At 38.8% G+C, this 25,797-nt stretch overlaps 1 protein-coding gene across 1 annotated transcript in view; it reads right to left on the reverse strand.

Annotated features, from left to right (window-relative positions):
• The window catches only part of OCA2 (OCA2 melanosomal transmembrane protein), a 188,332-nt gene that overhangs the window by 111,568 nt on the left and 50,967 nt on the right, over positions 1-25,797 (reverse strand). Inside the window, exons 9-14 of the mRNA XM_063304410.1 lie at positions 20,695-20,766; positions 18,393-18,458; positions 16,221-16,277; positions 13,994-14,118; positions 6,054-6,192; positions 2,789-2,921 (exon numbers count right to left, since the gene is read on the reverse strand). Of these exons, the coding sequence (XP_063160480.1) occupies positions 2,789-2,921; positions 6,054-6,192; positions 13,994-14,118; positions 16,221-16,277; positions 18,393-18,458; positions 20,695-20,766 (592 nt within the window). The remainder of the gene's footprint in view (positions 1-2,788; positions 2,922-6,053; positions 6,193-13,993; positions 14,119-16,220; positions 16,278-18,392; positions 18,459-20,694; positions 20,767-25,797) is intronic.

Genomic DNA, 25,797 nt, shown 5'->3' on the forward strand with positions numbered 1-25,797 from the left:
GTCCTCTCCTTGTCTGGAGGGGTTCCAAAGAACTGGTCTATTCACTGGTTCTTTGGTCTTTGCCGTGGTCATTGTCTCCACTCTCCCAGAGATGTGTTTAGCTCACCATGCCTCCCAGAGATGTGTTTAGCTCACCATGGAAGTTGGAAAGAGCCAGGTTTTCAAGGTCATGGGCCAGTCAGAGTTTTAATAAATGTTCATTAATTTTAATAATTGGTATGGTCACTATAATATAGATAGTGGGATTTTTGCTGTAATTGTGTGTTGATTGGTTTTATAAGGTTTGTAAACTAAGGGGTTTTACTGAGGGAAAGTGGGAGGGAAGACCTTTCCCAGAAACTATTAGCTGGCACAATCTTTATTACTGTGTGACTCCTAAAAGAGATCATTACCTCAGGATTTTCAAGTTCATTGGTACTTTCACTGCCTTATGCCCAACTTCCTTTTTAATATTATTTGAAGTATATGTGTGTGTGTATGTGTGTGATGTAAAGAAAATCTTCAAATCTTCAAGTCAAGTTTGATTCCTGGTGACCATATCCATGTCCTTCTCTTGGCAACAATATGGAAGTATTTCCCATTGTTTTCTTCCATATACAGTATCTATATAAATATATAGATATCTTCATCTTCCAATCTGGCTTGGTGCCAGCCCAATAAGGTAGGGCAAGTCACAAAAAACACAATGCAAGGATTACAAGATTTCATCATTATTGTTTTAGGGTATAATAACAGAATCTTGAAAGCCTACCAGAGTTTTCTTTTGGCCCTCTTATACCAAACAGAATCAAGGTGGGATTATTTTGAGTTTCTTTTTCATGCTTTCTGCTTTCACAAGATTGTCTTGTCTCTTATCTTATCTTCACTGATCCTGCATAGCTTCTTTAAATTTATCTCTACCTACAGTCCTGGAATTGCCTGGTGACTCCCACTCAGGTACTAACCAGGCCCCAACCCTCCTTAGTTTCCAAGCCTTAGAGAAGGTCATCTACATGAGGCCACCTGCTAATATAGATATGGAATTCCAGTTAATTGAAATCAAATAAATCAATAAATAAAATGGATTGCAAAGAGTAAAAAAATGATAGATTGGGATAGGAGAAAAATGCCATGGTGGAAGTACAGCCTGTGTGCTTCAAAATTAGGAAAATAATGGAGGGATGTTATTTAAGGTTTTAAGCCTTTTCAAAGCAGCATTTTTTTAAGTCTGTAATTTTAAAATGTCAGGAGTCTCCTTGCATTTCAAAGTGCAGTCTTGTGAATTCCTAGTTCATCTAATCTCAGCAACTGAATAGCAGCAGAACACCCTCAAAAAGGATATGACAACCAAGGAAATCTAAGCAATGGAGAACAGTAAATGAGTGGTTTTTTATATACATTCAGTACTTGTTTGATTGGTAATCAGGGGGCAACTTTGCAGACACTGAGTTGATTGAAACAGCTGTTTCAAACAATTCTATTGAAGGTTATCACAAAACTACAGCAATTAAAGATTGAAAAGTCCCATTAAGACATCTTGCACTCATTCTGTTACTTCTCTGAAGCCAAATTGCTTCAGGTCCCTTTTAATGAAATGTTCTTTGATCACCTCTCTCATCTCATTTCCCAGAAACCATTAATAGAACTAGTACTTTAGTATTTGTTTTTATTCAGCAAGTACTGATTAGCTTCATCATGATGTAACTGCTGCTGATTGTAGGAGGGAAAAAGAACATAGTTTACTAATTATGAGAACTGCTGAATCTGAAGATAGTAATGAGAGAATAACACAGATGACATGTCTAATTTGAGTTTCAGTATGCTTCTTTACTGAATATATCTAACCATTTTGGTTAGTAAAATACAAGACTGATGTATGGATGATTATGCTCTTTTAAACAACAAAACATAGGATAATACCGTTTCCCTAAAGACCTCAAGGCATCCCAGTCTTGGGATGTTCAACTTTCAGACTAGCATTTAGGACTTATGACTCAAGGCCAATTACAGACAGCTGCTTCTAAAAATGCCTTTTATGCCTGCTAAAGATAAATCTATTTTAAAAAATTAAAAAGAAAGCACACCTATGAAGGAACCACTGCCTACTAATTTAAAATATTAAACAGAAAAGTGGAATCAAGATTGAAGCTGTAAAGAATAAAGCTGGTGAATGAGGAGCCATACTAATTCCCATGCTAGAGACCAGAGAGAACCATGTCAACAGCTAAATCAAGGCCAAGAAGAGCACAACCAAGTATCTGCTGATTCAGAAGGAGAGGAGGAAAATGCCTAGAATTTAAACTTGGAGCATAGAGTATATAAGGACTGTGATTTCTTTGCACTGCAACAGACAATTCTTCTACAGTATGTATATACAGCTTCATTTCTGTCTGTAGTGAAGAGATTAATCTCATCCTAGCCATATCCACTAGCCTTCTGTCAAGTAAGCTGATTCCTGCATAAGCAATTAAGAGTCTGGGCAGCTGAAATTTACAGTCATGCCTTTGTGGTGCCTGGCATCAACATTTGGCACATGCCAGCCCAAATGACTTTACATCTGATTCTCAGAAGATGCTATTTTAAATCAACCACCTCTGTAACAGTCACTGTGTCTGATACTCTTAAACACAATCCATGGCATACTGTCCATAGCAAACTTAACCACTGAATAAACAGGTAAAATAATGTCTGGAAAAGGAATTACAGTCCATTAGTCCAATCCATATTCCTAACATTACATCCTTCTTAATATTTCATTTTGTCATATATAGTCAGATCTACACATACATTGTTTCAAACTTCCACTCACCAACAATCTCACTTGGTTCCTTGTTGTAGAGTTTTTTGTTCCAGTAAAGTAGCCGTAGAAAAGGAAAGGAAACCAGAAGTATGAGACAAATTCCAATAAACATGTGTCCTGTAAATGCAGCAAAGTCCAACCCCTAGGAAAAAATACAATTGAAATACAATCAGTTCCAATGGTTCTACTCAGTGAAAATGAAAAGCAAGAATTAAATGCTGTTTAATGTGACCAAACTGTCTTTTTAGTAGCACACTTAAGGCCACCTTTCTGTTAGAAGAAGCACATCTTCTTATCCTTAAGAAGTCAAACTCCACTTACGTCTTCCCCCACTTAACTTTCAATAGCAGGAAATGTGCTCACCATTTCTGATAAAAACTGGCTGCCAAACCAAAGAAAGGAAGACCATTATTCCCTCCACCCCCCAGTTGCACCAAAATGCCTACAGTAGCTTCCAAAAGGGTCTCCCTCTTGGTCTGTTACACCATCATGGAAGAGAGGAAGGGGAAGGTTATACAAACTTTTCTCCCAAGAATGCGACCCTGAGTATGTAGATACATATGTGTAACCTTTAAAGACCTAGCTTTTCCCCCAGGCAGTGGGTCAGAGGAACTCTGATTCTATCCAGAATGATTGTCAGTTTGTGAAACGCCTTGGCAGAATTATTGCATTAGTTTTATCATACTTCATATTTTGTGATAGTTTCTTTTTGTTCTCTTTGCTTTTACTTGTGGGCCACCCTGAGTTGTTTTAAGAGGACAGCTGTATAAATGAATTAACTCAATGGATTCAAGAGATCCCACCAAAGCTTCTCTGAAGGACATGAAAGCCAATCCCAGGATGAGTCAGGCAGGAAGGAGATGAAGCTATTATGTGAAGAAAACCTCTCCTATTTTACCAGGCAGGCTTTGTCAATATGTGGATAATCAAATAGGGGAAGAAGGCTGCTTTGTGAAGCAGGAAGCCTTCCTGATTCGCTAGGCAGTTCTTCCCCATTTTTTGACCCATGGCTGGCAGAAGCTACCCAGCACTTGTCAGCCAGACAGCTCAAAACCATGAGCCACTTCTCAGGCAAGTGTTGATCAAGAATAGCACATCAAGTCAGCTCCAGCAGACAACCAGTCAAAAAAAGTCCATTCAAAATAAGCATATATTAAAAAATCAACAGTGGGCCTAAGTTTTAACAAGTTCTGAAAATTCTATGGATTTAGTCAAACTAAACTAGGCAATGCTTTATTTTATGGACTAATATCTTATGGACTGTCTGGACTGGTGCACCTAATAAGTTAAAATGTTATATTTTCTGAATCCTCAGTATCATAGCATCAAAAATATGGCTACATAGTGACATACTTCATCACATCTTATTCCAGCCAAACAGTCTTGTCACTGATGCACAAGTGGTATAAACTGCTTTTATTTGCCTTGACAATTATCCCAAAATAAATATTATGTTATAATTAGTACATTAATTACTTGAATAAATAAGGCTGCAAACCTTTACCTACTTTCTTTGAATGGAAATGACTTACAGTGTAAGATAGCATTTGTCGTTGTATTATTATGAATTGGCTTAGAATCATAGCTTTTACCTCTTGGGTCTTTAAAATATGTTTATGATATCAGAAGACTAAGCTGGAAGTCAAATTATAATTAATAATTCCAATCTAAACCATGAACAATCAAGCGTGACTCGGTATAGATACAGCAAGAAAGGTTTATATTGCACAGGTAGTCCTCACTTACCAACTGCTTCACTGAAGCTACCACGGTTGAAAAAAAACAGCAACCAATCCTCGCATTTACAACTGTTGAAGCATCCCGTGGTCACATAATCACTATGTGTATGCTTCACAACTGGCTTCCAACAAGCAGAATTAATGGAAAATACAGAAATGAAATCACAAGTTGCACTCATGTGATGTCTCCCTTAACAACCATGGTGATTTGTTTAATGACCAAAGCAGAAGTGAGATCATAAGTCCATCACAATCACATGATGTTTTGCTTAACAACCTCAGTGCTTAGCAACAGAGTTGCCAGTCCCAATTGTGGTTGGTAAGCAAGGACCACCTGTACAATGTTGCCTAAAAGAGCTAAATGTGCATCAAAACTTATTCAGAATTGGTGCTTCAGAACATGTGGGAGTGCATGAATAGCACCTCTTTAAAGCAACCATACAGTATATCTGCACCTGAATATACATGACTATTTTAATGAATTAATGGCATGCTGCTTTAATGAGTTCAAACTTGCACAGGTCTGAAAAAAGATGTGGTTGCTTTAAAGAGGTACTGTGCTTGCATTCCCCCATGTTCTGCAATACCTCTTGTGAATCATTTTCAAAGCATATTCAATCCTAAAACCTAATAGTCAAAGGACAGCATTTTATTTCATTTTCATGCTGTAGTCTGCTTTCAAATTTCCATTACAAATGTGCAGACATATGTCTGAAGTCTGTATCTTATCAAAAGATCTTCCCATGGCCTATCAAGATACCTGTGACACAAGCCGATGCTAAGATAATTGTCTTATAAAACATTTTAGATTGCATTCTGAGATCACTGACTACGGAACATAAACTGTTTAACACTAATAAGCCTACCCACTGTCCCCACAATATCACTCTGAGCTGAGATGAACTATACTACAATTATGTAAATTAGCCACAGCAATACTAACACTTTTTCAAATTATAGAAGATAGTCAGGTTTCTTAAAAAGTTACCAGTATTTGAAAGTTTAAATGGTTAATGCAGGGAAAGGAAATAAATATAATATTCTCAGGCAATTAGAAATGTGTGATTTCATGTCTTGTACAAGATAAAAAATGCAAAGGAAAAATCTTTTGATGGCAATAAACCTCCCCATCAGCTGGCACAAATCTGATTATTTGCATCCCATATAGCACAATTCCTATGTATGTCAATTCAAAAATGAGTCCCATTGATTCTATGGGACTTAATCCCAGGCAAGTGTAAATAGGTATGTAGTCTTGACAATAACGTAGTTACTACATATTAATTATGAGAAGCAAGTTTAACTTTAAGTCTTGAGTATATTTTGGTCTAATTTTTGTTTTTTAAATTTAAATTATCCCTTGCAGAATCATTCTGAGAAAAAAACAAACAAACAAGTGAATGTTTGGTCTTACGCAACAATGCCAGAATGGATGTGTTCATTTTTTAACACAGTGGGATGAATGAATCAGTAATATACAGCAGCATCTGTGTTGTTGTTGTTGTTTAATTAACTCAGCAGAGTGCAATACATACCACCTTCCTGAGTTCCTGGTTTGAAACAATAATCACATTTGGTGGATCCCCAATAGCTGTAGAAGCCCCTCCAATATTTGTGAAGATAACTTCAGCAATCAGGACATGCCTGGGATCAAGATTAAGCACCTCACATAACCTGCATTCCACAGGGAAAATACCAGATCAGATCCTTGCTAGAGGATTTTTTTAAAAACATTGGCTTATTAAGATTTCTCTTAAAAGCATAAACGTAACAACAAAGCAGAACCTATTAATATCATCATTACTATTATAAGAGAAGCACCTATAGAACTAAGGATAAACTGAAGACCAGATGGCAAAACCTATCATCTGCATAGACTTGAATTTAATAAATATTAAAGTAGTCTGCCCTCTAATTTTTCCTCCAATAAAATTATACTGTAGTTTGGAATGTACGTGACTGGTCTTCCATCAGTTTTCCTTAAACATCTCAACCTTCCAATGCAAAACCAAGAGGAATGATAGTTGTTGTTTCAGTTTTTTTAATTGAAATGCATGGCCCTCATGGCAACTTCTGTGAAGCGCAAGGCATAAAGGTGCTGAAAGAACTTGGAGTCCAACAGTATTGAGACAGCTACAGGTTGTCCACCCCTACTTTACTCTATAGTTTGAGGTTAGAGAAGAACAAATTAAAATGACTGGCACAATGTAGAGTATCTTCAAAAAGAAATAAGAATGTCTATAGGTACAACTACAATATCACTGGAGCTAAACAAATTATTTTGCAAAAACATGCCCTGTCAGTGTCCATAAAACCAGTTCTAATGAGTAAATTTTGCCCATTAAGTGATGTCATGTGATATTATTCTGGATTCAGATTTATTTCCAATTTTTCACAATGGTTTATATGCAAAAGCAGTGTTGAGTTGTAGTGTCATGGAAACATGAGCAAGAATGAATTCTTTTAAAACAGAAGCTGTGGTTCTTTTCTTTTTAAAAAGTGAGCTTACCACAAAACCTAACAAGAAAATAAGATCATATTTCCTGCATCACTGGTAAAAGGCTAAAGCCCTTTTGTCAGAGAGCCAGGAGGATTTGCTACTAAGTTTCATCACCATGGTAATAAGAGCTTACAAAATCATTTTAAAATTGGACTGAGGAAGCCTGGGGAAGACATAACAAGAATTGGATGATTAACAAAACCATGTAAGAGAAGAAATACATAACTCATTTAAAAACTCTAATTTTTTAAAGTATACCCATGTATGTGTGATCCCCATTATAATACAAAAATTATTTGTTTGTTTGTTTGTTTATTTATTTAATATGTGCTCCTCATTTTACCTGATAGGGCACTTAAGTGGATGAAAAATATTTGAATCTAGAAATTAGTGCGCTTAGTATTGCTTCCAATTAAATCAACGTTTCAGAGACTATCAGAAAAAAACATTAACCATAAAATGCTAGTTTTATCACTTCCTTGGATTGAAAGGTGGAGTTCTGCCGACTCAGTAAGGGGAGAGGAGCTAATTCATAGTTAAACTGCTACTGTGTCCAGCGGATTTGACTCTTTAATCTTCTGCTCACAAACACTCAAAGCAATAAGCAGGTGAGTGAAAGGAGTCTCTAGAACAGGAGTGGACAAAGCTTGTGACTACAATGCCCACAGTCCCTTAGCATGTGGACAATGGCTGACGGTGACTAAAGTAAAAAAAAAGGGAAGGAAGGAGAGGGGAAATCACTCTAGAAAAAGAGCTGAAGGAAGTAAGGTGCAGGCAGCCATGTTTACAGTTGATATGCAGACAACAAGGCTGGAGAGTCAATCCTTTTTCAGTGAAGTGGGGGGAAACACCCTGACTTTACCCCATCATTGTGTTCGTTTCTAGACTGTGTTTAGTTCTGGAAGTAATCTGAGTTCAGAGAAAAAAACTGCTGAAAGCAAGGAAGCAGAGAGAAGTGAGGGCCAGATCTTATTCCTGACACTCTTTCAGGCTTTAATTGTAAAATACTGGCTTCGCCACTCACTGATTAATATACATGAATTAGGAAGATCCATCTACATTCAATCCTGAATGTTGTGATGCCTCATTTTTCAATGAGTTGTAAAGATTAGGAGGATTTCATCAGACCACAGGACTTAGTAACAGGTATCTTGCTGAGCTGGATGGAGGCCAGAAGCTTCCTACCAGGGCAGGAGAAGCCACAGAAAAAGCCTCTGCCTTGCCCAGTCATGAACTGAATATGTTGTTTCAACTTCAAAGGCAGACTAGGAAGAATAAATACAACAGCACTCCACAATACAGGCTTCTCCACTTTGGAAGTGTGTGTGTGTGTATGTGTGTATACACACATACACACACACACACACACACACAAACATATAGAGAGTGTGTGTGTGTGTGTGTGTATGCATACACACACACACACACACACTATTCAGTCAGTTAAAGAAAAACAGAAACTATTTTAAAATATGATCCAAATGATCCAAATAGAAATGAGCAATAGTTGCAGATGTCTAAAGAATGGTATAAAAATATTTAAGTAGCAATTAGTGGCTGGGGGAACAAAAAGAAGGGGAAAAAAGAGAGAGAAGGAGGCCACTAAAATGCTTCTTCCTATACTATTTTTTCTTTATCCTTTTGTTTGTAATCATCATATTTTCACTTCAAGCTTTGCTCTAGTGTAAAGTTTATTTTATGTGATTGATTGATTATGTGCCATCAAGTCATTGTTGACTTCTAGCGACCACGCAGATAGATTTTCTCCATGATTATTTTTATGTACGTATGTATTTTTATGTATGTATGTGTATCTTCAGCAAAGGATCGTTACTTTGTCGTGGTGCTGGAGCTTGAACACCTCAATGATGCCATGAGCTAACCCGTGAAGGGCCACCCAAGACAGGAAGGTCGTGACAGAGAGGTCAGACTAAATGCGATCCCTGGGGAAGGTAATGGCAACCCACCCCAATATTCTTGCCGTGAAAACTAAATGGATCAGTACAACCAGAGATATGTCAATATAACATCGGAAGATGAGACTCCCAGGTCAGAAGATGGTCAAAATGCTACTGGGGAGGAACAGAGGATGAGTTCAACTAGCCCCAGCCGTGATGACGCAGCTAGCTCAAAGCCGAAAGGACTGATAGCGGCCGACGGTGCTGGTGGTGAACGGCGAATCCGATGTTCTAAGGATCAACACACCATTGGAACCTGGAAGGTAAGATCTATGAGCCAGGGCAAATTGGATGTGGTTATTGGTGAGATGTCAAGATTAAAGATAGACATTTTGGGCATCAGTGAATTGAAATGGACTGGAGTGGGCCACTTCACATCAAATGACCACCAGATCTACTACTGTGGACAAGAGGACCACAGAAGAAATGGAGTAGCCTTCATATAATTAATAGTCAAGTGGCTAAAGCAGTGCTTGGATACAATCCAAAAAATGATAGAATGATCTCAATTCGAATTCAGGGCAAGCCATCTAACATCACAGTGATCCAAATATACGCCCCAACCACAGATGCTGAAGAAGCTGAAGTAGATCAGTTCTATGAGGATCTGCAGCACCTACTGGACAATATGCCTAAAAGAGATGTTATTTTCATCACGGGAGACTGGAATGCTAAGGTGGGCAGTCAATTGACACCTGGAATTACAGGTAAGCATGGCCTGGGAGAACAAAATGAAGCAGGACATAGGCTGATAGAATTTTGCCAAGACAACTCACTCTGCATAACAAACACTCTCTTCCAACAACCTAAAAGATGGCTTTATACATGGACTTCACCAGATGGACAACACCGAAATCAGATTGACTACATCCTTTGCAGCCAAAGGTGGCGGACATCTGTACAGTCGGTAAAAACAAGACCTGGAGCTGACTGTAGTTCAGATCACAAACTTCTTCTTGCACAATTTAGGACCAGACTAAAGAGATTAGGGAAGACCCACAGATCAGCTAGATATGAGCTCACTAATATTCCTAAGGAATATGCAGTGGAGGTGAAGAATCGATTTAAGGGACTGGACTTAGTAGATAGGGTCCTGGAAGAACTATGGACAGAAGTTTGCAACATTGTTCAGGAGGCGGCAACAAAATACATCCCAAAGAAAGAGAAAACCAAGAAGGCAAAATGTCTGTCTGCTGAGACACTAGAAGTAGGCCAAGAAAGAAGGAAAGCAAAAGGCAACAGTGACAGGGGGAGATATGCCCAGTTAAATGCAAAATTCCAGAGGTTAGCCAGAAGAGATAAGGAATTATTTTTAAACAAGCAATGCATGGAAGTGGAAGAAGACAATAGAATAGGAAGGACAAGAGACCTCTTCCAGAAAATTAGAAACATCGGAGGTAAATTCCAGGCAAAAATGGGTATGATCAAAAACAAAGATGGCAAGGACCTAACAGAAGAAGAAGAGATCAAGAAAAGGTGGCAAGAATATACAGAAGACCTGTATAGGAAGGATAACAATATCAGGGATAGCTTTGACGGTGTGGTCAGTGAGCTAGAGCCAGATATCCTGAAGAATGAGGTTGAATGGGCCTTAAGAAGCATTGCTAATAACAAGGCAGCAGGAGATGATGGCATCCCAGCTGAACTGTTCAAAATCTTGCAAGATGATGCTGTCAAGGTAATGCATGCTATATGCCAGCAAATTTGGAAAACACAAGAATGGCCATCAGACTGGAAAAAATCAACGTATATCCCCATACCAAAAAAGGGGAACACTAAAGAATGTTCAAACTATCGAACAGTGGCACTCATTTCACATGCCAGTAAGGTAATGCTCAAGATCCTGCAAGGCAGACTTCAGCAATTCATGGAGCAAGAATTGCCAGATGTACAAGCTGGCTTTAGAAAAGGCAGAGGAACTAGAGACCAAATTGCCAATATCTGCTGGATAATGGAAAAAGCCAGGAATTTCAGAAGAACATCTATTTCTGTTTTATTGACTATTCTAAAGCCTTTGACTGTGTGGACCATAACAAATTGTGGCAAGTTCTTAGTGGTATGGGGATACCAAGTCATCTTGTCTGCCTCCTGAAGAATCTGTATAATGACCAAGTAGCAACAGTAAGAACAGACCACGGAACAACGGACTGGTTTAAGATTGGGAAAGGAGTACGGCAGGGCTGTATACTCTCACCCTACCTATTCAACCTGTATGCAGAACACATCATGCGATGTGCTGGGCTTGAGGAATCCAAGGCTGGAGTTAAAATCGCTGGAAGAAACATTAACAATCTCAGATATGCAGATGATACCACTTTGATGGCTGAAAGCGAAGAGGAACTGAGGAGCCTTATGATGAAGGTGAAAGAAGAAAGTGCAAAAGCTGACTTGAGCTAAACCTGAAAAAAACCAAGATTATGGCAACCAGCTTGATTGATAACTGGCAAATAGAGGGAGAAAATGTAGAAGCAGTGAAAGACTTTGTATTTCTAGGTGCAAAGATTACTGCGGATGCTGACTGCAGTCAGGAAATCAGAAGATGCTTATGTCATGTTCACCGTTGCGGTGTTTATGCATCGTAACGGTTTACTTGCTAAGGTGCTGATACGTGTACTGGCTGGGAGGGTGCTGCTGAGAGCCTTGTACTCAAGACGTGCTGGACTGTGCCAGGGAGGAATGTGTTTGGGCTATCTCTTAAATGTCAAGGTCTTTTTACCCGTTGATCAGCAGAGCTCGTTAGGAGCACCTGGGAATGTGGGGCTGTACTGTATGCGAGGGAGGGGGTGGGCTGATGTTTGAAACGATAATATTTAGTTTGAGTTTAGGCGCGCTTTTCTCATTCTCAGCTTTTTACCTGTTTGCACTCTTTTCTAAATAAACCCAGAACCTGAATTGTGATTTTGAGTCTGAGAGTTTTATTTGGATAAAGGCAATCATCACAGCTTAATCCTTGGGAGAAGAGCAATGACAAATCTCGATAAAATAGTTAAGAGCAGAGACATCACACTGACAACAAAGGTCCACATAGTTAAAGCAATGGTGTTCCCTGTAGTAACATATGGCTGCGAGAGCTGGACCATAAGGAAGGCTGAGCGAAGGAAGATCGATGCTTTTGAACTGTGGTGTTGGAGGAAAATTCTGAAAGTGCCTTGGACTGCAAGAAGATCAAACCAGTCCATCCTCCAGGAAATTAAGCCAGACTGCTCACTTGAGGGAACGATATTAAAGGCAAAGCTGAAATACTTTGGCCACATAATGAGAAGACAGGACACCCTGCAGAAGATGCTGATGCTAGGGAAAGTGGAAGGCAAAAGGAAGAGGGGCCGACCAAGGGCAAGGTGGATAGATGATATTCTAGAGGTGACGGACTCGTCCCTGGGGGAGCTGGGGGTGTTGACGACCGACAGGAAGCTCCGGCGTGGGCTGGCCCATGAAATCACGAAGAGTCGGAAGCGACTAAACGAATAAACAACAACATGTATGTGTACTCTTTTACTTTTCTTTGTTTTTGCTTTTTTTGTTGTTTGTTTTACCTAATTAATTTAAAAAATAAAAATGGGGGGAAAGTGTGGTTAAAAAGTGGGATAAAAGTGTGACTACCAAATATAATCTAGGATGCAAATTCTATTCTAAAAGAGCCAACTAGATTGAGAAAAATTAACTCTGCGCTGACAATACAATTAAGCAGACTTGATAGACATTAGTCCACTGGGGGTGAACATTATTTTAACCCAAAGGAAAAGGCAGAAAGAGACAGTTATTAAAACAATGTTCAGCTTACTAGAATAAGAACCACAGATATTTATACAAAATAGAGGTAGATTAAAAACAACTTCAAGATTGCTGAAGCACTTCAAAAAACTACATAAACCTATAATACAGCTCAATATGATTGCCAATTGCAATTCTGGCTAAAATTGGCTTGTTGATTCTCTTCCTTCTTTGATTATTCAGAATAATTTTCATTTATTCTAGAAGAAAGATACCAGTCTGGATTTAAAACATTGTTGTCTCTCAGCACAATTTCTGGTTTCATTGGATTCTGAGAGAATCACAACTGAGTTGAAACAATGGTTTTTATATTGCAATTCAGAAAAGTCAGAGTACGACAAGCATTTTTATAGTGCTGATCCACTAGGACTTTTCTGAGAATCAACAAGCCAATTTTAGCCAGAATTGCAATTGGCAAGTATTTTTACAGTGCTGCTCCACTTGTAAGTGTTTTTACCCTGCTAAATACTTTTTTAATATTTTGTGCCAATCACAGATTAATGCTTCCAAGAAAGGACATTTCACAACATCCCATTTCAGAAGTTTCTGCCCATGACAAATTTGGAGAAATCAAGACAGTAACCCCACTCCATTTTTACTCAGCATGGCACACAGATCTAATAATGTGATTATAACTTGGTAGGCTGGATTAGGAGAAAATTCTTTCTTTTTTTATTAGATGATAAGTCTCCAGTAATGTTTTTTTATAGCTATCGCAGTGTAGGGGATCTATTTTCAAGATCAGTTATTTTATACATATATATTTTAAACGATGCTTATTTGTTTTAGCTTTTGCTTAAGTATTTGTCAAGTTTTAGTTTATGGTGAGATGGGCAGTATATACATTTGATAATAATAAAATTTCTGAATAATGTTTGATTTTTTACAATAAAACAAATAAATAAATGAAATAAGTCCTCAGCAACAGTTGTCCATCTTCACCTATCTCAGAATGCTGATTTACTATTGCTGAAGGAAGGGAAAAAATGGTGAGCGGGGACAATGGGATGGTGTTATGGAGGAGGGCACAGCAAACTTCAGGCAATAATAATGTTAAAAACCTTTGTTTCACTGCAGGTTCCACTTATATTTTTATAGTATGCTATTTTGCTTCGATTCATATATGCTTCATACATAAACAACTATTGGAACCTTTTTAACTCTTTGCCCAAAATGGAAAAAAGTAAAATATTAATGCAATCAAATAGATAATGTACTACAATACATGAGACAACTTGAAAAATACCTTATAGTTACTGGAGTAAAGAGGAGCACTGTAGTAACATTGTCCAGGAAGGCTGAGAGAATTGCAGCAATAAGACAAAGAATGATAATCATAGTCCACACCCTACCTCGAGAAAGTCTGTAAGCCTAATAAAAAGACAAATGCAAAAAGATAGTGAAATAGGTGAAGGTGATCAACAACATGCAGCACCTTTATGCAGGTCAGCTTTTCTTGTCATGACATACATTAGGGATTCTGTTGATTTACAGTAGTCACTTAGCAAATTTCTCAAGATAAGATTTGAAGTTCTAGGTGCATACATTACTATTACTATACACACTATACCCAGCCTGCCTCTAATCTCAAGAACAACTTTTATCTTGAATATGAAACTTAGAATAACAATGTCTTTGGCACATTTCTTCATTTATTTAATGCAATTTTTCAGAAATTAGGGCCTGTGGGAAGTTGCAGTGCTGCATGGGAATCGATGTCTGTCTATAGTCTCTTGGTTACCACCAGATAATTCAGTATTGTTTTATTTCCAACATAAGACCTTTTGGACAAAAAATAACTATTATCAGAGTTCAGATACAAGTGTACGTCAAAATTGTTCACAGAAGCCTAATTTAGATGTAATAGGAAACCATCATTTGTCAGTAAGTATACAGGCTTTGAGCTAATGTACTTTTCCTTATTTTCTTCTCATTTAACAGGCAGTTTGGTTTCTGATTTCAATTAACAGGTTTTCAGTGAGATCCAAATCCTGAAGTAATATTGATCATAATTATAATTAGAACTAGCTACTTTTGTAACCATGGTTTGAAGCAACTTATTTCAGACACATCATACTAGAAGAGAATATATGTAGCTCAGGGTTAAAGTGGGGAGTCCTTGGTGCTCTCTGAGCTTGGTTGTTTGCTTGCAGACATTTCATTACCTGACCAGGTAACATCATCAGTGCTAGTGAGTGTGGGGGCAAGCAAACAACCAAGCTCAGAGAGCACCAAGGACTCCACAGATACAGCACCGTTAAAAACTAATGTTTTCCGTATTTGTTTGAAGTGGATATTTTTGAACACCTCTTCCCAAATATACTAAAGAAAGGAAGAAACATATAAACCAAAAAACTGCCTAGATCAGCTCCCTTTTTTTCCCAAGGTACAAGTAATCATACTCACTCAAAAACCATGAGCAAATCCATGAGATAGTTCTTATTTTATTTGAAAATTGTAACCCAATGAGCTATCAAAACAGCAATGTTCGTGTAAGAAAGTCAGTTATTTTAATGACTGCAATGATTATTAGAAAAAGTATAAGTGAAGTCATTGTTTGTTCTCTCAGTGCTACAGCCAGTGTGCTACTATAGCTGGTCACAAGCCCTTAGTATATCTAGCTTTTCTGTGCAACAGGGCATCATAAAACTTGTATGTATGTATGTATGTATGTGTATGTGTGTGTGTATACACACACACACACACATATACACACACACATATACACACACACACATACACATACATACACATACACAAACAATACACACACACACTGTATATATACTGTATATTTACATATATATGGAAAATATGCAATTACTTATAGATGCAGGCATTAAGACTTACACACTAGCAGTTTATAACTTCACCCTGGTATCACTGATGGGATATAAAGCCTATCTCAATAACATTGTAAAATGGTGATGTGGAAATCCTCTAAGAAACTGAAATTCGCTATAGACTGTTGGATATTCTCAGAGGTGGCTACTCAATGCCATCCAGTTATTTTGACTACAGTTTTTATAAACCCTTGCCTTTAGTTATGTTGACCTGAAGATTTATGGGAGTTTTAGTCCAGATTAACTGGAGGTCAAGAGATGTGTAACCCAGAGATAAACAGTATAGTGGTAGATACCCAGTATTTGAGATCACCTGTTGGGTGAAGCTACTCGCTCAGTCTTATTGAAATAAGTGGCATGTAAGTGCTGTTAATTGCAAGACAGATTAAGAATGTGTCCTGAATCTTTGCCAAGTCTTCTAAAATAGTATCTCTAAATTTCATCAGATTGGTTAAGACTTTACAAAAGATAGCTAGCATTTTTGTAAAGGCAGTCAGCATTATTTAGAGCAGAATTGAAGCAAATAACCAGAGAAATACTCAAGCACGCTTTTCAGTGTAATACACATACCAAAGTATTTTTAAACTCTGATGCTAAATAGGAGGTACTTACCATTAAAAACAAACTCACCTTTACTGCACAGTAATCAAAAAATCCAGTTTCAGAGAAGATAGCAACCAAAAGCATCTAGAAAGGCAGAAAGCTTTTAAACCAGCTGTGCTGCTATGTTTGAATTTATTTTACATATGTAAATATTACTCTTTTAGACAATCTTTCAGATCAAATTGAACATGCTATTTTTCTTTGGTGAACCAGTGTCATTAAATGAATTCCAGAGCAGATTTTCAGTGCAAACTCTTTTTCAGTGTTTAAAAAAGAACACTTGTATTGGGCATTCTTGATAGTGGGTAGGAACCTGCATCCACTTTAGATAAAGATTTTGGGGCATTTCAATGGTCCTCAACTGAAGCATTTTTGTCCAGAGTAGGCTATTCCTAAATCTTTCTTTTGAGAGTACTTAATTTCAATTTTCAATAAGTTTGAACTTCTCCCATGTAAGTTAAAAGGAAAATTGCCAGCCATTGGGAGGGACTTTGTGATTGATGCTATATCTCTAGAACTTGCTAGGACTCTGCCAGTGACTTTTATTTCCAAAGTACTTCAAGACTTCTGTGTAGCCAAGTATGAGTGCCTTCTGACTTTTGCCCCACCCAGATGCGTTGCACTACTGAAAATCTTCAGGGAAACAGGACATACAAGGAGGACTCACTTAGTAACTGTGTCTAAAGATGTGCACACATGCATATATATGTATCTATTTGCATTTGAGTGTGGCTCACTCCCACTTCATGTAGTCCTCAAGGGTGAAAACGTTGCTTATCACTGTTTTATATTTTCAGAAGGGGCTACCATGAATCCAAATCATATCCAACTGTGTTTTAAGAGATACGGAAAGGTATAACCATTTGTTGATTTCTTCATTTTAGTTAATGGAGAGATTTCCCAAAGCAGATTAATTTTTCAATGCATAATAGTTCACCCTAACAAGAAATATCACCAGGCCAAAGCCAAGAAATATAGAAGCTGTAAGCATCACAAAGCAAGATCTTGTACTCAGCATGCATTCTCATCTATATAGTGAACAGATGAAGATAGCCCTTTTTCAACAACTAGCTCAAAAGCAGCGCTCTCTCAACTGACCCAGATTCAGTAAAGTTCCAGTTGTGGCCTGCGGTTTAGGAGATGACTGTATAAATTGTCTATTTCTGTAAAACCACTGTCCTCTTGCGATTAGAGGTGGTTAGCAGTATCTTTATTGGTAGCAGGTCTCAGAACAACAAGCACTGTAGGAGCAGATTTTCTGATTGGATCTAAGATAAGGCCCTGTTCTCAAAAGTCCTGGGACAGCTAGAATCACTAGGGCAGTGTTTCTCGACCTTAGCAACTTTAAGATGTATGGACTTCAACTCCCAGAATTCCCCAGCCAGCATGAGGAGAATTCTGGGAGTTGAAGTCCACACATCTTAAAGTTGCCAAGATCAAGAAACACCGCACAAGGGTAAAATTAACAGGGAAGGTACAGACAACTGTTCCAGGAGTGATCCTGTACATTTCTTTTCAGTGCTGGTCTGATCAGGTGTGCAACGTTACTTTTGCTCCCATTTTCTGAACCTCTAGTTCTTTCTTTCTTTGCTGATTAAGGAACACTAGCTTGTGTATGTAGATCTGGGCCTCCTATCCCATGGAGCTATCTCATCCCCAAGTGCTCCCTTTGCTATAATTATTATAATGGCAAACGTTCTTCAGTGCTGAGTTTTTACCTAGGCCCAAACCTGGTTAGAGGGAGAAACTGAAGCCATTTGCTTAGAAGTTAAGTCCTTGAGAAGAGGAATCTCCTGTTCTTCCCCATCCAGATTCACGGAGAGGATTGGGAAGAGGCAGCATTTCTTCACCTAAGAGCAGATGGTAACAGTTTAACTACCTGCCCCAGGTGAGACATTCTCCCTTAGGGAGATAACTACGCCCAGATACCCTGGAAAAGGTGACCCTGAAAAAGCCTGAGGGGATTGGACATCCCAAAATATGGACTGGCAGGCTTGTGGTACATGCTTGTGACTGATTCCCTGCCATGTCTGGGATGTGCTCGTTCTTAACTTTTTAAGCTGAAGCAGTTAAAAGGGAGCTAATGTTGAAGCTCTCCCTCTCCAACTGCACACATGAATGTCTAGTAACCTTCATGGTTTATATATAGTATTTTTTAAATTTCAGATATTTTAAGATGCCATGGAAATGTTTAATTACCATTCCAAACAATAGTGCCAGAGTTTCGTAATCAATCCATGCCACTACTTTGATCAGGCTCGGCTTCTGCAATTAGAGAGTGTAATTATCACTGAATCACATTGATCTTTTTATCTAGTCACTGAGTCTTGGAAATTCAAACACTATTTTTTTGTTTGTTTGTTTGTTTGTTTAAAAAACCCAATTCCTTAAAGGAAATGACTTAATATTTTTGCTAGGAATCCAAACAGGAAATCTGTTGACAATTTGAAAGGGTAAAATGGAGGGTTTTTTAAATTTATTTATAACAATATTGATCATAAATTAAAATGTGAAAATAAATGAAAATTGTATAAACACATTCCTTATTTTTGCTGACAAAAATACTATTAGCATTTGAAAGAATATAGAAACAGTTGAAAAAAATTAAAGAAATAAGGGCTAAAAATGTAATTTTTTAAAGTAGTGTTTCTCAAAAGATCTGCAGTTATGGACTACTAAATAAACATCTGGACAATGTGTAGATCACACAAGTAAAGAAATACTTTTCTGTCTTCAAAAGCATAGAAATTTGTTTTTCAGCAAATACAATAATGGTGATAATAACATTGCTGTATGCCTTCCCCTCCCTTCCAATTTCAAAGACCTTCTTGAAACTCAATTTTAACCATCCTTCGCCCCCCCCCAAATTAAGTGTTTATCATTTGAACGTGCTAGACAAGTTTTTCCCTAACAAAACACCTGAGTAAGTGAATTTCCAACCCAATGAAAACACATGTTTAGGTATTCATAGTCCTATTTGCTATTCACACTTCTGAGTTGCTTTTCAAGGCCATATGTCCACTTAGCACAGCACATGTGGATCCACAGTCCATAACTGCACTCAAGACCTGTTCAATATGGTCAGTTTTTCCTGAATTCAGCACTCAGATATTATCATATTTACGCTTTGATGACCAATTTTCAGCCAATAATCCATTTTTGGAAAAAGCTGAGTGGCAATGAACATGGGGAAGTAGGCAATGAGTGAGCTCTGCCCTGGCCAGCCATCTGGCAATGAAAGCAGGAAGTTGTGGTGGATAATTTATGGATTTCCAGGGGCCACCAGAGGTCCCAGGCCACATTTTGAGAATCTTTATTGTAAAATTGTCTGGGGCAATATGGAAAATGACATTAAAATGAATTAACTGTAAGGATGAGGAACAAATGCCAGCAAAAAATGACCACTGGTCATTCATGAGTGAATGTCCAAATATGGCACATTTTTCTCCTAATTGAAACAGCAATGTGCAACTCTCCCCTCATTAAAAAAAAGAAAAAGTAGACAATAATAAGAGGAACTAATGAAATAACAAACCCCAGGGCCAATCTGGAATGACAATGAATGTGGGGATGCTTCCTCCCCTTTCAAGTTATCACACAGAAAAAGCTGCTATATAATCAAGATGAGGGAGATGTGTAATCCATTTTCTAGGTCTTTTGCGCAAGGACTTGTTTGCCATGGAAACCAAATTCCTTATTTCCCTAAAATGTACTAGTTGTCCTGTTGACAGTGGGATTGTCCAGTATGCAACCCAATGTTTTGTGTGTTCTTCTCCATGCCTCTCCAAAAGTTAGTTTTCCAAAAACCTGTTCCATTCTCTCCATTATTCAAAACTGAAAACTTCACAGATAATCATGGGAGTTTGCAGAAGGGGTTCAAGTGGAGCAAGACATGAAATGGTGATGCAAAACCCTCCTTTTAAATTGATTTAAAAGGAGGGTTTTATGATATCATGAAGCAAGTTTCAACATTTGGGCAACATGGATGCCTCTGCAAATAATGGTTTTGATGTTTTGAAAAATGAGAATCAACTGCATCTCTGGAGATCTCAGCAACAGACTTTACTTTTTTGTTTGCTAGCCTTAGCAGTAGGTTTGCTGTGAAGGAAGGAGAACTGAAGTAATGTAATGTGTACAAAGAAAATGGGAGTGAGACAGAGTTAAGGCTAAGGGTAGCTGAACCCTAAAAATCGGCAGATTTCTACTCCTGTACTATCATTAATATTTGTGAAGTGTGTCTTCAAACTAGACGAGGTTCCTTCTGAATGCATTTTTAATTTGATACTGCCTTTTCCCACTATACATTTAAAATTATTGTCATGGTTCCTAACTTGGTTAACACATCTATACACATCTCCTTACACATCTTTTGTGAGCTTAAGTACAGATACTTTTTGAAGCAAAGACCCCAACTGTTCATGGCACAGCAAAGTTAAATCAGAATCTGTAGCCAAGAGATCTGAATTATAAAGATTTGAATAATAAACAGTTTGCTACTTACATCACCAATTGTAGCTAAGGCAGCTAAGGCAGCCAAGGATCCCAACATCGCAGCTAATGTCCTGTGGACAATCTGCAGCAAAAGTAATTAACAGTCCTGTAACAGAGCCCTTTACAAATTAAAATTCAGTTGTTGAAACCATTATTTTATCTTCCACAGTCTTCCTCCAATAGGTCTTCAGTGTGATACAAAGATCTACCCACAGATCACACTACAGCTATAAAGCAGATTGTTTAGAGACACAGTTATACAGAATAACTCCTGGCTTAACTTTATATGTAAATCGGGCCAATAAGTTGCAATACATCCCTCTTTTTCTGAGTTTACAGGAAAATGCATGCTTTAACCATGCACTGGAATAGTCAGGTTCAAATCACATTGCAACAGCTAGATAATCCTTGCATAAATATTTCTGCCAAGAAAACAAACCTCTTCATGGCATTTTCATGTAAAGGCTGCCACCTTTTAGAAATATTTAAAAAGAAAGCAAGATAGAATATCTCAATAAATGTCTCAGTGGCGGCTTGCTTAATACATCGATCAGATTTGGCCTACAAATTGAATTGATGTTCTGCCATTAAAGGGGGTAATTCCATTAAATAAAATGCAGTAACAGAAGGTTTGATATAATTGAAAGAATTCTCTGTTATCACTGAACCACCTTCATATGATCTAGCAAAATATTACTCAGAAGAAACAATTTCACAAAATCTCATTCACTGCTAATTTTATTAGAACAGGTTTGGATATCCAGAAAACAATAAAATAACCTTTGCAATTCTCTCCATTTATTTCTATTTCAACATGGGGGCAGGGGGATGGTAAAAGAAAGGTGGTTTTTAGAAATGTATTTATTACCACTGGAATTGAGATTTCAGAATTACTACATTGCAATCAGTGACTTGAAAGAATGAGAGGGAGGGAGGGAGGGAGGGAGGGAGGGAGGGAGGGAGGGAGGGAGAAAGAAAGAAAGAAAGAAAGAAAGAAAGAAAGAAAGAAAGAAAGAAAGAAAGAAAGAAAGAAAGAAAGAAAGAATTATATACAGAGTCCAGGGATACATCAGCTCTGTTTGCACATTTTCCTTCATGGATGAATGCCTACTGAGAACTTATAGGTAAACCATACCAGATAGATGCTGATGAATGTGCCAGACACAGCCTCAGCCAACATAAATTCTTCATCAGTCTGACTAGTAATGTACATCCATGATTGTTCTCCCCAGGGACAAGGGTACACTTTATAAGAGAAGGTTAAATGCTTGCTGACACATCTGCTTCAGTTACAGAACAGACAAGAATGTCTATGCAACTTTAGCACAATATGGGAAGGGGGTGTATAACCAGCTACATACCCTCTCAAACAGCTAGAATCAAATGAGACACATAAATAGTTTCTGTGCACTTTGTTTTTACTTGATTACAAGCAGAGGGAGGATCCTTGCCAGTACAAGTACAAGAATGTATATTTCTGTTCCAGGATGACTGTAATGAAAATCACACACCTGCTCCATACATCAAACAATGTTAGAAAAAGAATTCCCACTGTCACTAATGTGAGCTTACTTTCCAAGCATCCTAGACATGTGGAAGATTCAGTTTATTCATGCTGGGAAGGAAGGGGATAAATCCTCCTCCTAGATGCCATATTTCTATTAAGGCTTTTCCCTTCTCTCCTATAATTAGTTAAAGAGATGGGAAATAAAGGGACTTTCACGCCACCACTCTTTTCATTTCCCAACTCTCAAAAGCCATTTGAAGGCAAGCTGTGATTGTCTTCACTTCTGGCAACCTCATATGCTGAGAATAAGGACTGAAAATTATTACTCTATGCTAAGTCCCACAACTGCAAAAATCCCCTCATGTCTGACTCCACATAAGAGACAAAGAAAGGAAAGGTAAAAAAAAAAAAATCAATAGTATGGCATTTTGTAGGCTCCTTCTTGCTCATCTGGACTGCCCTGAAGCTCCAAGTAAGGAGAGGATAAAAATTCCTACAATGGAGAAACAAGGCACAACATCTTAAAAATCATATAGCTTTGCAGCAGTTTTGACTACCCCACAGGTGAACTAGGAATAAATCAACTTCACTCTCCAGCACTGCTGATTTCATTGGAGTTCAGAGGTCCACGCTGCTTTCAAACTGGTGTACAATCTAGTATGTTGCAAGCCATGCTGACACCAAAATGATGTCCCTCCAGCAGATGCTCATGCTTCTATGGAAGTGTCCATCGATTCCTATCATACTTTAAGAATAACATTTGACCTTTATATGGATTATACTAACAGGGGTATATAAAAAGCAGATATAAAGAAGATATAAGGCAGAGGTGAAAGGAAAAAGGAGTTCTATTAAACCTTCCCTTATGTTCACTTTCCCACATAATATTCCTTCTCCATGGGAAGAGCTTCTCCAGAGACTTTAGAGTAGTGCTGCCAGTCAACATAGGCAATACTTGGCTAGATGGAACAGAGAATTCTTAGAAGATGAGATGGTATAGCAGTGCTTATGTATTATGTATATATGTTTTAGGGTTGTGCTTCAAGAGGACTGTCAGAGTCAAGCCTGCCTCTGACTCAGAAAGCAAAACCCATTCTGAGTCAGAGGAGGAAATAAAAACTTACCAGGCTGAATTCGGGAAAATGCAACTCCAAGAGGAGCCAGCAGCACAGGAAGAGTCCAGGGCACTGACTGGCCAGGATTTGGGGGAGGATTTGAATCCTCCAATCAGCATGTGCCAATGATGGGCAGAAAAGCGTGCGAAGGAGAAAGCAGCCCGATTGCCTACAGAAGGGTCCAAGCAGACCAAAGATTGGAATAAAAGGCGGCCACACGAAGAGCAAGCTGCCAGAGACAACCAATCCTACAAGCCTGCAGCATCCGCAGGAGAGTCCCTACCAGCATCGGAGACAGCGTCTGTTGCCAAAGAGGAACCAGTGCCTTTGTTTTGCTCTGAAGAGGATTTACATCCTGTCCCTGCTGCCATCGAGGATCCTTTGCTTGCCAAGCCCAGCAGTCTCAGTCTTGCTTCCAGCCTTGAAACTCTGCCATCTTCCAAGCAGCTTCCTTGTGCCTTGAAATTCCAGCGCCACCATGTGTTCTCGCTCCAGTCCAACTGCGCTTTGCATACTCAGCTGTGTTGAGGTACTTCACACCTATCTTGTTCTGGATCTGTGTTCCAGTCCAGTCCGGGGCTTCCAGCCAGGTCCAGTCTTATTCCTAGTTTCCAGCCTTGCTCCAAGTCTCCAGTCCAGAGAATCCAGCCTCATTCAGGGCTTCCAGCCAAGTCCAGCCTTGCTCAAAGTTCGAAGCCTTGCTCCAAGTCTCTAATCCAGAGAAACCAGCCTATCCTGGGGCTTCCAGCTGAGTCCCGCCTTGTTCTGAGTTTCTGGCCTTGCTTCAAGTCTCCAGTCCAAAGAATCCAGCCTAGTCCGGGGCTTCCAGCCAAGTCCAGCCTTGTTCCAAGTTCCAAGCCTTGCTCTAAGCCTTCAGTCCAGAGAATCTAGTCTAGTCCGGGACTTCCAGCTGAGTCCAACCTTGCTCTGAGTTCCCAGCCTTGCTCCAAGTCCCTAGTCCAGAGAATCCAGTCTAGTCCAGGGCTTCCAGCCAAGTCCAGACTTGCTCCAAGTTCCAGTCCTACTTCAAGCCACAATCAGTTCAGAGACCTTAGTCAAGTCCAGTCTTGCTCTGAGTTCCAGTTCTGCATTGAGTCTCACCTGAGTCCAGAGTTCCTAGCCAAGACCAGCTTTGTGTCTTGAGTTCGAGTCCTGCTTCCAAGCTCCAGTTGCTGTGTCCAGACCCAATCCAGTTCCAGACTGCCAGCGATCCAGTGCCAGAACAGTTCCAGCACTCCATTCCAGTTTGAGATCTGTTGCTTCCAGTACATTGCGTTTCAGTCACATCCAGTCTTCCTGTCCAGTGAGAGAGTCCTGTTTCGCTGCCTGTTGTGTCCAGTTGGGCCTTTTGATTTGAGTCTTCGTATTCAAGGACTTAATTATTGTAAATAATTATTTAATAAAGTGTGTTTTTAAGACCTTGTCTGGCTGCATAGTCTGAACAGGACAAGGTCATCTGCACATGCACAAACAGGACTGCTAATGAAATCTTGACATAAGCAAAGTACTCCTCTGAATAATTTGCAAAGACCTGTTATGGGTGTAAACATACAATAATCTGCCAGCTCACTGAATGTTCCATAGGATTTCTTTCCATTTATAATGAGTTGAATCTGCCTGTTTGGTGAGAACCTCTCCAGAAGGCCTATTAAGAGTCTTTCTTCTTGCGGGTAAATAGACAAGGCAACATGTCTTCTCTGTGGTGGCTCTGGAACTCTGGAACTCTTCACCTCTAGGGTTTCTTTAAACTCCCTCTCTCATGGCGTTCAGAAAATCACTGAGACCGTTTTATTTCACTGAATCATCAACTCGAATTAGGTATCATTGGTGTCATCTTGGGTTTTATTAAATTCCCCCTTTATTGGGGTATTTTTCATCACCTTTAAAATGTTAAAACCTATCCGGAGTCTTTGGGGGCGGGCTATAAAAACAGTTAAATAAATACTGTTTTTCCATAGTTTGGGAGGGAAAATCCATGCATTAGTCTGATTATTCTGTATTTTAAAGAATACCAAAACACCATCTAGACAATTTTAAAATTATAATAGTATTTTTTTTAAAATAGCCAGATGCAAGACTTTAAACATGGCTGCAGAATCTCTCTCCCTCTGCCGACTAGCTCGGCACTGCTGCAGGAGGGGTGAAATGTGACAAATTTCATAACGCTTGATTTTCCATACCTCTCCTCCCCCCCTGCAGCTTCTTGCCCCATATCCTGAGTAACCTTGGGCCTTCAGGAGAGACTGTGGAGAGCAGTAAATTTCTGGAGTGGAGCCAAGAAGGGGGTACTGGATTCCTCTTGGATGAAGATCCTTCACAGGCACTGCAATAGATGCAACACCACCCTATCAAAATGCCCTTTCCACTCTCTCACTCCAGGAAATTGAGGATTAAAAATAATAACCTGGGGAAAAAGCTCTATGCAATCTGAAAAAGCTGTATTATTGATCAGAAATGTATGTGCCGCATCATCCTGACATTTTGAAATATT

Source organism: Candoia aspera, chromosome 5 (assembly GCF_035149785.1).
Source record: "Candoia aspera isolate rCanAsp1 chromosome 5, rCanAsp1.hap2, whole genome shotgun sequence".
In the NCBI taxonomy this organism is placed as follows: domain Eukaryota; kingdom Metazoa; phylum Chordata; class Lepidosauria; order Squamata; family Boidae; genus Candoia; species Candoia aspera.